We start from the raw sequence: 14053 nt of genomic DNA, 5'->3' as shown, positions 1-14053 counted from the left end.
TCACCATGACCTGAATCAAGCCTTTGCAGTCTTCACTAGTTCCCTCTGCTGTCCCGTTTGCTTGAGAATAGTGAGGGTTACGGTCTGGGGCCCCACGTGCATAAGCAAAAACCGTGTAAGTGGGGAACAGCCTCTAAAAAGCATCCAAAACACCAATTTTCTCCTGCTCTCCGACTTTCTCTCCATACAACTCTCTAGAGTTCAAGTTCTGGGGCTGGCTGGAGGACTCATGGAAAAGAGGCTGCTGCTGCGCTACCCCACAAGCCAGCTGCTAGGCAGGGAGGCTTAGCAGCCTAAACAAAGCCCTGCTGTACCTCCAGTCTCTCTGGGGCTTCCTTTGCCCTCACTGAAGTCCTCCTAAGGCTACAGGGAGGGTCTCCTCATGATCCATGAAGACTCTCCAGCTGTCTCCCGCCATTTCCTGGTTTGAATCTATCAATTTGTTTGCTTCCTGGCGTCACACGTATACGCGGTCACGCGTGAGTCGGTTGTGCATAAGTGGGGGGGGGGACGCCTGTATAAGGTTGTTTTTAAAAACAAATAAATGTCCACAGTCACTAAAAAATTTTTTGTTACTAGAGCAGCATCCCAGAATGCAGAAATTAAGCACAAGATGCTCCTCACCTTCATCTGCATGCCTGATGTCTTGGGGTAATTTGTGAGTCTTAAGTTAATAGTTTCCCTTTGAGATTAACTTGTATGACTAACTGTGGCATATGTTCTTAAGCACCTGCAGGATCAAGGCCTTGTTTCCTAGAGTTGACAACCCAGCTATGAAATCTTTCCCCAGGCTAAACTTGCTCTGTTATATATAAATACAGCTTTGTTAATTTTAAAATACCTGTCTGCCTAGAGGATATATATATATTGGACAGAGTTCTGGTGCTCTTTTTATTTTAAGAGAGGCAAATAAAATATAATTAGTTTTATGCCGCCACTCCTCTGTTCCAGGATGGGAAATTATTCCAGAAATCTGATCTTTTGCAAGAGATAATGAGAGGCCAAGGTATTATTATGGAAAATAAAAGAAAACCACACCTACCCACATGAAATATCACACTAAAAAAGCCTGTTTGTTCACACATTGCAGGAGGTCACAAATGTAAGAATTGCCTTGATGAATCGGACCAAAGTCCATCAATGGGTATGTTCACACATCATGCGATAAGTCAGGGTTGCTGGCTTCTTGTGAATGACAGTGATTTGGGGAAGAAAATTTTCCATTGCTTGAATTTTGACACAGAAGATTTGCTATGTCTTAAGTTCATTCATAACAATGAATGGCTGTCAATTACAAATACAATTATTAGGAAAGATTAACATTTCCAAAGCTGTAATTAATGTTTTTTTCCCAGGTGATTATCACAAGAAGGATGTGAGTCAGCGTATATGCACAATTCTTCAGGTTGCTAAAACATATTGGTGTGCCAACAATTTTCAATTATTTGTATTTTCTTAAATATGAACAATGGAAGATTTTCCAAAAATCCCCTCACACATCACTAGTAAATGAGCACTACGGTTGTACACATAGTCCAATCGTTCCTGCTTTTTTTCTCCCCAGCACAAGCAGGAGAAATAAACCAGGAAACTGCATTTAAGATAGAGTCACTAGGATGTTCACATTTTGTTATTCCTTTAACAAGTCAGGAAGGATCTCCAGCCAGCCTTGAGCCACGGTTTGTTATTGGCTTACAAATCCTAGCTTGATGGGGAGAAGCAAATCATGACATCAGGTCCAGATGTGACAGGAAGCCAAACTTAACTGCAACTTCTGGTTTTGTTTCTCTTGCTCATTCTAAGCAGCAAAGTGGGTATGATTTCAAGGAATCATAGGGCTGGAAGGCACCCCAAAGGCCATCTAATCCAACCCCCAGCTAAAGAATCCCAGGCAGATGGTCATCCAATGCTTGTTTAAAAACTACCACCTTCCAAGGGAGTACGTTCCACTGTCAAACAGTGCTTGATATCAGAAAGTCCTTCCTATTGAGTCAAAATCTCATTTCTTGTCATTTGAATCCATTGGTTTACACCCAATGGATGTAAGTATTTTCTGTTTTCTGGATGTTTTCTGGAGCAGCAGAAAACAAGCATGCTCTGTCTTCTATGTGACAGCCTTTCAGATATTTGAAAATGGCTGTCGTATCAGCTCCAGTCTTCTCTTCACCAGCCTAAGCACACCCAACTCCCATTGGGTTTCATGTTCACAATAAACCAGGGTAAGCCAGTACCGTATTTTTCGCACCATAGGACGCACCGGACAATAGGACGCACTTTGTTTTAGAGGGGGGAGAACAAGAAAAAAAATTTCTCCCCCTCTCTGCCCAGCGCCCCTTCAGCGAAGTGGCAGGAGGCGCTGCGCAGAGAGGGGGAGAACTTTCCCCCTCTTGTTTTCCCGCTCTAAAACAAGGTGCCGTTTAAGGTGCGTTCAGGCGGCTACCTTGGAAGCCTGGAGAGCGAGAGGGGGCGGTGTGCACTGACCCCTCTCGCTCTCCAGGCTTCAGGTTCATTTCGACCTGCTCTTTGGGGCTGGCGGGGGGAAGCCCACCACCAGCCCCAAAGAGCAGGTCAGGGAGCAGCGGAAAGGCGCAGCAGAGAGGCTCCTGCCATAGCCGCCCATCACCTCTCCAGCCGGGAGAGCGCGCGCGGGGCTAAAGCAGCCCCCCGCGACCCTCTCCCGGCTGGAGAGGTGACGGGCGGCTATGGCAGGAGCTTCTATAGCCGCCCGTCACCTCTCCAGCAGCCCCACGCGTGCTCTCCCGGCTGGAGAGGTGACGGGCGGCTATGGCAGGAGCTTCTATAGCCGCCGGTCACCTCTCCAGCAGCCCCGCGCGCGCTCTCCCGGCTGGAGAGGTGACGGCCGGCTATGGCAAGAGCCTCAATAGCCGCCCGTCACCTCTCCAGCCGGGAGAGCGCGCACAGGGCTAAAGCAGCCCCCCGCGACCCTCTCCTGGCTGGAGAGGTGACGGGCGGCTATTGAGGCTCTTGCCATAGCCGCCCGTCACCTCTCCAGCTGGGAGAGCGTGCGCGGGGCTAAAGCAGCCCCCCACGACCCTCTCCCGGCTGGAGAGGTGACGGGCGGCTATGGCAGGAGCTTCTATAGCCGCCCACCACCTCTCCAGCAGCCCCACGCGCGCTCTCCCGGCTGGAGAGGTGACGGGCGGCTATGGCAGGAGCTTCTATAGCCGCCCATCACCTCTCCAGCAGCCCTGCGACCCTCTCCCGGCTGGAGAGGTGACGGGCGGCTATGGCAAGAGCCTCAATAGCCGCCCGTCACCTCTCCAGCCGGGAGAGCGCGCGCAGGGCTAAAGCAGCCCCCCGCGACCCTCTCCCGGCTGGAGAGGTGACGGGCGGCTATTGAGGCTCTTGCCATAGCCGCCCGTCACCTCTCCAGCCGGGAGAGGGTCGCGGGGCTATGGCGTCTTCGCTCCATAGGACGCACACACATTTTCCCTTCATTTTTGAAGGGAAAAAAGTGCGTCCTATAGAGCGAAAAATACGGTAATTCTGGTTTAGCGTAATGTGCAAATGTGGCAGTTCTGTATTCAACAGTAGATGCCAAATATATCTGAACACCTACAACCAGGACAGGAAGGCAACAGCCCTCTCCTATTGGCTGTCTCTGCACCTAGTATGCAGAGGTTTTTGCTGCCTCTAGATCTGGACATTCCATATTGCTAGATTTTGGCTGCAAAACACAATAAAGGAACAGATAATGGGATGTGGCCATAGCTAACATCTAAGTATAATACTCAGTAGATCTTTTAGAGGAAAACGACTGGGAGGCAATTATATGCATGTTGAAAAGGTTGTCATTTTTCCGAGATGAAGGATAAAAACAGCCGCTACTGATTTGCAAATGTTAAAGGGGTGTTTATTTTGAAATGCTAATTTTAACCACTGCTGTGGATGAGTTGCCAGCACACTGCACACACAGCATGAGGCAGGGTGTAGCTCAGTAGCAAAGCATCTGTTTTGGATGGGGATGGTCCCAGGTTCAGCCCCCAACTTCTCCAGGAACCACTGGAATCGATTCCTGCTTGAAGACCTGGAGAGCAGCAGTCGGACAGCGGAGCAAGTCGCATTTAATTAAATGGAACTCACCTCCGAGCAGACCCTTACAACATTGCATTGTAAGCCCCCCCCCCATGTGTGCATTGTTAAGCAAACTAATAATTTGCTCCGGAGAAGAGAAGCAAGGAACGTCCAGCACGCATTGTCATTTCCTGACATTGAAATCCCAACTAGGGAGTGGGGGCTTTGCGCCTACATCTGCCATTGGCAGGACTTAAGAAATTCTGCTTGTAACCATATGTCTGATTGTTTAAATGTCCCCAAGCTGAGCCTATCAGTCTTTTTTTTTTTTTTCAAGCTCTGGAGGATTATACTTTGGGGACTCAAAAACGGCAGGGGAAGATGTGTAGAAACACGACAGCCTTAGAGGTGGGAGAAGAAAAGTATTTCCCCAAAAAACTTCGCAGTAGGGATGGTTTTGCAGTACCTTTAGTCACTGTGCAGGAAATAATACTTGGGAAGTCTGAGTAGACTTTGACTGGAGATCCCTTCAATAGAGGACGTGAAAACATAAGAAGAGCCTGCTGGATCAGGCCAGGGGTCCATGCAGTCCAAATCCTGTTCTCCGAGAGGCCAACCTGATGCTTCTGAGAAACCTGCAAGCAGGTTCTGAGCACAAGGGCACTCCCTGCTCCTGTGGCTTCCAGCAACTGGTATTCAGAAGCATACCTGCTTCCGACTTGGAGGTAGAGCATTGCCACTGTGGCTAGTAGGTACGGACAGCCTTTATCCTTCATCAATTTGTCTAACCTCCTTTCAAAGCCATCCAAGTTGGTGGTCATCACTGTCTCTTGCGTGAGGAACTTCCATAGTTTAACTATGAGCTGCATTAATAAGTACATTCCTTTGTCTGTTCTGAACCTTCCAACATTTGGCCTCGCCGGATGTCCCCAAGTTCTAGCATTGCATTATGGGAGAGGGAGAAAAACTTTTCCCTATCCGTTTTCTCCATGCCATGAAGAATTTCCCTAAATAATAGGTTAAAAACTTCTCGTTTTTGGAAGTGGGGAGGCAGAGAAGGTCCTCCTCTGCAGTTTTAATATGAAATCTTAGGCGCAGTATCACGCCCAGAGCTCAGAAACGGCTCAAGCTAATGATATTCCCTGTCGCAAAGTGCGCCTAGCAAAATGGGAGTTTTGAACACTAACTGGGCAGCGGTGATGCTTGGGCATACATTTCTGATGCAGTTATGGCAGGGAAACAAAGTACAGACAACTTATGCTTTCTTGTCCTCTTGATCAGCAAGGAACAGCCGAAGCCACTCTCCATGCCTCTGAAAGCTCAGCTGCCACCTGCTTCTACATTCTACCAATCACCCATATTTCAGAAGCTTTGACCATAATAATCAGAAAGCATTATGGGAAGTGTTTTGTCCGTCACAATGAACAAAAGGAGCTTCACATGAATGGCAAATCTGAGATGATGTATTTTTGCCACTTAGTAGCCTGAATTAATCAGTACATCCTCGTTCAGTATTCTGCAACGCATCTCGCTATCGGCCTATGTTGTACTTTGGCAATAGTGCGTTGACATTGTCTTTTCCAGAAGTGCTTGTGCTGGCTTTGGCTTAAACAAATAAGATACCTAAGTGTAATTATTTCAATGGAATGATGTACCTATGATTAAATTACAGTTACAATAAGCCCCTTGCTATTCTACTTGTTTTGTTCGTCTGATAGGTCAAACGGCTGTGGCACCCATAATCTGTGAAGACAAGTGGCGGCAATCTCTTGTGAAGATTGTTTGGGTTGGGGATAACCTATGACAGAGTTGTTGTTTTCCCCTCCAACAGAAATATGCCTTATGCTTTTAATCTTCCTGCTGGAAGAGGAAACAGATTGAGAATGGAACCACGTTAATTAATTTTGTGTCTTTGCTTCATCAGCTTTTATGGGATGCGACTTCTAAACAAGCCTCCAGACAGCATTAAATGTTCAGCATCTCAGGCAGAGAGAGATTTAGTTTACCCCAAACCATTTTGCAACAAATGGTTTCGCATAATGGGAAGACGGGAGATGTGGGGGATTCTGAATCAGCACTTACTGGCCTATGGGAATCGAGTGTCCTATCTCTTCCCCCCACCCCAACCCCACACTACAGCTCACCCCTGCTTTGCGGGGTGGGGGTGGGAATGATTCACTGACATTCCTTGGATTAGTGGGGATGGGTGCAATCAGCTGTGAAACATTACTTCTAAATTTACAGCAGCATCCAGTTCTGCCTCAACACACATGCACAAAAATAAAGGGGGTTTGCAAAGAATGCCAAAGAAAAGATGTGGTTTGCTAAAGAGCAAAAGTTAGTACAAACAACTCACCATTGTTCTACCCCAGTGGTTTTTCAAACCGTGTTCCAGAGAATGTTGGTGTTGCTTGGCAGTGTATCAAGGGTTACTCAACAAGAAGATTAGTGATGGTAGACACTCTCCCACCACTGACTACAACGACTCATGCTCATTGTTACCAACCTGTCCCAATACAGTGGTACCTTGGTTTTCGAGCATCTTGGAAGCCAAACATTTCCGTTTTTGAACACGCCTCGGAAGTCAAATGGCTTCCGCTGCATGTTTTTCAATTTTCTCAATGGACATTGCAGACAGCCCTTTGCACCTTGGTTGTCGAACGTTTCAGAAGTCGAACGGTCTTCTGGAACAGATTACGTTCGACAACCGAGGTTCCACTGTACACAGTGGTTTGGCAGTGTTGGGTGCCTTCTAGGTGCACTATTAGTTTGATGAGATCAATGAGGCCCGAAGGGAAACAGCGCCGGTTGTGACAAATACAGATCAGAATGGAAACTGCTGCCTTCTTACATCCCTCATGGCAACCCTTTGCTGCATCATCACAAAGGACAGCTGTGAACAGAACTGGGGATTTCTAGTACTATCCAGAGAAACTCTTGACTGGGATGTGATGTGGGGAAAGTTGCCTTGAAAAGAGAAAATCTGAAAACCACTTTTAAAACTTGAAAATGGGACGGCTAAATGGACAGCAGAAGAGCCTTAAGTGAACCACAAGTGACCCGAATGAACTTGGAAATTGGAAAGAAGTATATTTATACTTCAAAACCTCACAGACTTTGTTTTGTTTTGTAAGCAAAGCAGCAGTTATTTATAGCTCAAATTATAAGCATGCCAATGAAATTGTCAACGAGGTAAACCCACCACCACTGGTATCCATCCAGACAATGCAACATTAATCCTGGGCAATATTAATAAAGACGGGTCAAAAAAAGAGAAAGGAATCAAAGTTCATAGCTGGGTCACTTGACTTTCAGCACAGAGAAGGAAAGAGACATGGGCGGTGTTTGCACACACTTACGCACACCTCTCCACGAATTGAGGCGTATTTGAGCAACAAAAAACAGTTGCGATAAATGTCAAGAGGGAGAGGCAGCTTGCTAGTATCACACATTCTTTGCCAACAGCTGTAGAGTGGACCCAGGCAAGAGGAACGCACAGATGCTTCTCTTACTGTTTGACGAAATTGCTGGTTATTTACTGCTGGATGAAAAACACCAAATCCTGCCTAAAGGATGTTACTGAACTTGCCATTTGAAACGCCCAATTTTGGCTCAGCTTGATGAGTTTGTATTTGCATGCAACTGCCCTGGTTACTGCACATTAATGATGCATGCAGCTCCTTGCCCTAATGACATTCTTGGCATTCAAGTCCCCCTTCCCAATTGAGAAGTCTGAAAGTCTAAATCTACAACCCCACAAAAGCTTCCACGGGCCTAGACAGCTGGCTTGGAGCATTTGCTTGCTTGAACGACAGCTGGATGTTACTTTTTTAAAAAAGGGGGTGGTTGCAGGGACTCTCAAGATATTCTTACTACAACGCTACAAAAAGATCTTTGTGGGCACAAAACCCACTTGTGACTCTGGAGAATTTCATGACTCTCAACTATCTTAGCACACCATAGGATGCAAATCCTCACTGACGATTCTGTCCCAAGGTTGAGGAGTTGGTGGGGTTATAAGAAATTAGGAGTGCAGGGCAGTGGCCAAACAGCTGGTTTTAAGTATAGGACACCCCATAAAAATCACTACTTCATTTAGAAGTTGTATGGAATGGGCTATAGCAAGTCACACACTTTTTGGCTTGAATTATCTGTCTTGCGGTTATAAAGAAGCAAAGAACAGTAAAGCACTTTGAACATTGCGCATGTTGACTTGGAGATCAGTCTCACGGATTCAGTAAAATTTACTCCCATGGAGAAGAGGATGTAGTATTTCTAGTAGTATGCAACATTTTTAAAGAATCTTGACAGAGGAGAGACAGAATTTAGGTAAAATTCCAAAACCCACATTAGGGCTGTACTTTTTTGTCTGGCTGACCAAACTGTGACAGAATAATATATGCAAGCTTTCAAGTTCTCCAGAACTCTTAATTTGGCTAGGTGCTATATAAAACAAGGGTGAGATGCTGGAAAAGAATGTGACAATTGGAGCCATGGATGGCGTCTGCATTTAGTCACAAGATGGAATGTGGGAGAGGTAGCAGACATTCAACTGAGGCTCTGTTCATCGCTTTGCAGAACCTGCTGGAAATGAGGAGCATACACTGGCTGATCCCCCATATGGGAGGAAATATATAAACCAGCTTCATCAGATCTAGCCTGATAACCCAGAATTCCTCTTGGACACGGGGACACAAACCCCTCCTCCACTTGATTGTTTTTATGGTTTAATATGGTTGTGATGGTTATGTATATGGTTATGTCTCTCTGTTCCCTCAAATCCCTCCTCAAAATCTGTTTTTTCTGTGAATCCATAATCTCTACCCCAAACTGAACCCAAAAGCCTGACATATGCATGGACCTTCTTCTATGTGAACTCATCTGATCCACTGAGATCTGAAACAAAATGCCTTCTTCAGGAGCCCCCACCTCAATAATAATAATAATAATAATAATAATAATAATAATAATTTATTTATACCCTGTCCATCTGGGCTGGGTTTCCCCAGCCACTCTGGGTGGCTTACAGCATATCTAAAAACAAAAAAAAGCAAGCATTAAAGTAAGTGACTACACTAGTATCCTAATTAAAAAATAATTATTTCACCTATTATTTTTAATGGTTTTGCTGGCTGTACGTATTTAAATTTTTTTCAATTGTTTTTATCAAGCTTCTATGTAAAGGCCTGCTGCAGCTATAGATTTTTAGATGATGTTGGCTACCTTATTGTATAAGATTCCACTATTAGAGTACTATTTGTTTTATTGTTGTGAACTGGTTTTTAGACTGGTAAGCAGAAAATTAGTATATATCTATTTCAATTTATTAATTTTCTTGGGTTCATCCCTTATCTTCTCTTTCCTCTCTATCACTGTCCTTTGTTGGGAATGTAGATGTTTTATTTAAAATACATACATGTATAGTATACATATAGATAATGTACACAGACCAGCATTTCTTGTCTTTTTGTCAGATTCAGTCTTCAAGGCAGCTAACAAAAAAGAATCCTAAATTCCAGAATTAACAAACTAAAAACCATTCAGTAATGTGGCATAGAATTATTGAGGGGGGGTATCCCTCCAGTCCTTTCTTTTTCCATGGATTCCCCCCCCCCCCCCCCATTTCATAAGGTCAGTAGTGACAAGGAAGGGCTTCAAATACAGTATTAGACAACCGTGGTATCAGAAACTGTTTTGATGCAAACTGAAAATATTTTGCTGCAAATTACCCTAGGCAAATCATTCTAATTTATGTACACAGAGATAACCCCCCCCCCCCCCAGACTTTTTTCCAATTAAAATTGGAAGATTCAGGGAATGCTCTGTCTCCAATATCCTCCAGGGCAGGAGCGATGATTCTAGCAAAATGCAAGTTTTATGGGAGAAGGTAGTTGTTTAGAAAAACTGGTTTTAGATTTATTTAGAGCTGTATTGGTTTTATTTTTATTTATTTTATTTATTAAATTTGTATACTGCCCTTCATCTGAAGATCATGGGGGCAGTTAAAACTAGCACCTTTAATTCTGTCCAGAAAAAAAAGCTAGTGAAGATCTTCAAATAATGGCAAATGTGGGTCCCATGTTCAGTAACCTGCCTGACAGTTACTGATGTTTGCAATTCACATTGTGAAGAGCTTAGGGCAGGAACCTTTTAATGCCACTCTGTAAAAAAACTATGAGTGCTGAATGCTATATGCGCCAATCTGGTATCAGTCAGAATTTTTATAACTTGTTCCACAATCTGTAACAGACACATTTTGGTATTTCACAGCTGTTTTGCAAATAAGCTCAGATGTGTTATTTAAACTGTTGTTACTGTCCCAGACCAATGGCATAATAGACTGTAGAAACTGAAATAAAGTTTGGAAAAGTAGTATCAGAAGATCTTGGAGAGCTACCCTTCAAAATGCCCACTCCAGAGGGAAATTTCTTTGTAGAAAGAAACCTATGTGAGATTGTATATTTTTCCGGCAGTTGCAAGAGAAGATGCACATTTGTGTGTGGTTATCGCAAGCAATAATTTACACAGGAGGTAAGTATTACTTCCTACACTGAATGATTTCGATGTAAGAAGCAGGATTAAAAACACCACATTTATCTCTATTTTGCCTGTCTGTCTGGGGGTGAGGACACAAATGGTTGAGAGAGACCCCCCCTCCCCCAAACTGTGACTGCCACTCTCCAACTCCCTCCCTGGGGCCTTTATTAATAGCCAGACGACAAGCAAGTCCCAACTCATTCGTGAATGGAATTAACAAATGTTTTTGCAATTAAAGCTGCAAACATTTGCGTGGGGCTCCAGGAACAATGGGTGTCTCTGTTGCCAAGTGAATAGGATCCAGTATCAACTCTGCCTGCCTGGCCAACCATCACATTCCTGATTCCCTCATCCTCTGGAAAGGTGGGGGTGGTGCTTGAGTTATGGAAAGAGTTTTAGGGAAGCAAGGTCCCTTATTTCTTATTGGGGTGGGGTTCACTGTCATATTCTTCAAGGGTACCAAGACAAAAAACAAGTCATTGGATTGGGGAGGGGGGGAAACACGCCTTTCCCTCTTGTTTTATAATTAAATCTTGGGGTTGGGGTATTTGTGTGTGTGCATATATTCTGAATACACATACACATTACATGCAGATGGGAGTAATGAGTGCTAATGCCAATTTTTAAAAGGGACACGAAACTTTTATAAAAATGGTGACCCACAATTTCCATTTTTCTACCTGTATTGTACTAAAACAAAGTCTACTCACTTCCATCAAAACTCCTACCCCAACCCTAAAATAACTACAGGTAAGTAGCTGTGTTGTTCTGCTGTAGGCGAAACAAAATAAAAAAATTCCTTCCAGTAGCACCTTAAAGACCAACTAAGTTAGTTATTGGTATGAGCTTTCGTGTGCATGCACACTTCTTCAGATATCTGTTTACTTGGATGGGATAGACTGAGCTAGGGAGAATCTTCATTAGTACTTTATTGTAAGTGCAGGGAACCCCCCTCCCCCCCCCAAAAAAACCCTTTCCCTTTTGTCTCAGTGTTTTTCAGTTTATAAACCCAAGGGCAGGGACTATCTCATCCTTGACATTTGTAAGCAGCTATGGGAGCCTTTTGGGGGCTGAAAAGCAGGATCAAAACACTTTAAATAGATAAACACATTTTTAAGTGTAATAAATATGCGGAGGGACAGGGGACTCTCAGCTGCGGAAATGTTTCCAAACCTTACACCCCGTTCACTTTTAAATACTTTGTTAGTACAATGTCTTTTACTCCAAGGCTGCTGTGAGGTTCCATACCACACAGACATCAACATCTTATTTTTAAGTACGGTCTTATCAGCACAGAGCACCACCAAAAAAAAGGGGAAAGACTTTCTCTCATCACTTTAAAAAAGTGGGTTAAAACTTTCCCTTTCATCCCTCCCTTCTAGTTTGAATAAATGTTGCTGCCCTCTCCGTTGCAAAACTCAACATCCCCCCCACCTAAAAAAAAAAACCCTCCCCAAGCCACACATTTGTGAATGCAAAAGCCACCCTCAATAGCCTCTATTGTCCCAGGCAGCCTTCGCTCCTGGATGATGGGAAGGGTGCAAAGCTCACGCATGACCCCCGCCCTGCTTGCACAGCAGCCAGGCACCCCCGCCCCTTCAAATTTCCAACTCGTGGCTGCTGAAAACAATGATGGGCGGAGGAGGGGGCTGAAGTATAATCGCCCCACTCCGCGGCAAATCGCTCAGCCTCGTTATCCCCCCCGCAAATAAAAACCGGGGTCCCTCTAGGCAAAGCCCGCGCGACCCGCCTCCCCCAAACCCCGGACCTCTCCCGCTCCCCAGCCGGGCGAGACTCACGGAACATGGGAAGCAACAGCAGGAGAAGGAGCGCCCGCCGCCTGAGCGCCATGATGGGGATGCAACTAAGCCGTCCGCCTGGCCGGGCCGGAGCTTGCGCATTCCCCGTCTGGCCAGGTCCCAGCGCCGGGTGGGAGGAGAGAAAGGGAAGGAGGGAAGGAGGGAGCGAGCGGGAGATGCCCGCCTTAGCAGCGCTCGGCAGCTCGGGCAACGGTTGCTAGGAGACGAGAGATGCTGGGGCTCCGTTGCCTCGGCAACCGCATCCACAGTCGTGCGGAGGGGCAGGAGAAGCCTGGAAAGGATGGATGCGGCGGTTAGCTCCATGGGTTGGTTTGTTTCTTCCAAAGCCTCCCACGTCCCACAAGGAAACAGTTTGGGAACCTGGGCCCCGGGGTCGCGGGGAGTAACGGAGTCGAAGCGAGTGGTTGAAGGTACCATCGAAACAGTATCCAGGTGACAAGAAATGCTAGGTCCGTCCCAGAAAGTGACCAGGAACTTAGGGAAAGTAGACTGTGAGAACTGGTTAGGGCGCTTTTACTATTTGTTATTACAGCTATTAATATTAATCATGCATGTGTAGAGTTAAAAAATACATCACACACATGCATATTTAGAATAACACAAACAAGCTTGTGTACTTGAAATTGTTTAAATTGTTTTTATATGTAAAATGGTTGTTGCCCCCTCTATGTTTCATTGTCCTTTATTGTGGCATTGCTTTGAGATGCTTCATAGAAAGCAACTTATAATTGTAATAAATTAGTTTGAATATCATTCTAAAACTTATTCCAGAGCATCACAGGACCCTTTTCAGAAGAAATGAGATGTTTAATGTGGTTTAGTTAATTACTTTTATCTCACTTCTCTACACAAAGGGTGTTTCCAATGAGGAGCTTAATACTGCAAACAGGCCATTCAGATGTTGCAAACAGGTTGCTGTCAACAGGTGTGTTTATGTATGTTAACTAATCATCCCACCCACCCTGATTTCCCTGGAAAGAATAAATCTGGATTAAATGAGGGAGTGGGAAATTACAGGCTGACATTTTGATGGCAATGATACCATCAAAATGGTGCTGCAAAAAAAAAATTGCATCCTTGATAAGCACTGAGCTCACAGTAAACACCTATCTAGAAGCACCCAAATTATTCAAGAGTAGCTTATAAAATAGAACCTGAAATACATACCATAAAAGAGCAACAAATCAGAACAAATCAATAAATACCAATAAGTAATCCAAAATACAGACCCAGTATTGCAGCTGGTAAAATGTTAAATTAAACACCTATACAATCTCAGAATAAGTAACAGGCTTCTATTCAGCAATAGGCATGAAGGAGAGTTGCTTCTAAACCTGGCTTTCTGTAAGAAGCACATATTTTTTACAAATTATGGGTTAGTCCCATTTCATGTGTTCCTCATGTTTTATTTCATAATAGATACTCATCAAAGACAACATAATGCGTCAAATGGCCATTTGGTACAGGGGTCCTATGGAACCTGATTTTTTTTCTGTGTAGCACTTCAACCCTGCAATGTGAGAAACAATTCTAAAGAGTGACTTTGAGCATGTGCAGTGTGCCATTCTTTTAGCTTATCCTTGATTAAAAATAGAACTAATCATCACACATCTCAGTTTATGGAGAAATGACTCTAAATCAAAAGACATTATTTCTTGAAA

At 44.5% G+C, this 14053-nt stretch overlaps 1 protein-coding gene across 1 annotated transcript in view; it reads right to left on the bottom strand.

The window, feature by feature from the left end:
- Positions 1 to 12534, bottom strand: part of JAM3 (junctional adhesion molecule 3) — a 40404-nt gene extending 27870 nt beyond the window's left edge. The window contains exon 1 of the mRNA XM_080983739.1: positions 12372 to 12534. Within this exon, the coding sequence (XP_080839865.1) occupies positions 12372 to 12423 (52 nt within the window). The 5' untranslated portion in view covers positions 12424 to 12534. The remainder of the gene's footprint in view (positions 1 to 12371) is intronic.
- Positions 12535 to 14053: the final 1519 nt, after the last annotated feature.

Source organism: Podarcis pityusensis (assembly GCF_964106645.2).
Source record: "Podarcis pityusensis genome assembly, chromosome: 15".
Lineage (NCBI taxonomy): Eukaryota > Metazoa > Chordata > Lepidosauria > Squamata > Lacertidae > Podarcis > Podarcis pityusensis.
This window is presented reverse-complemented; position numbering and strand designations above follow the sequence as displayed.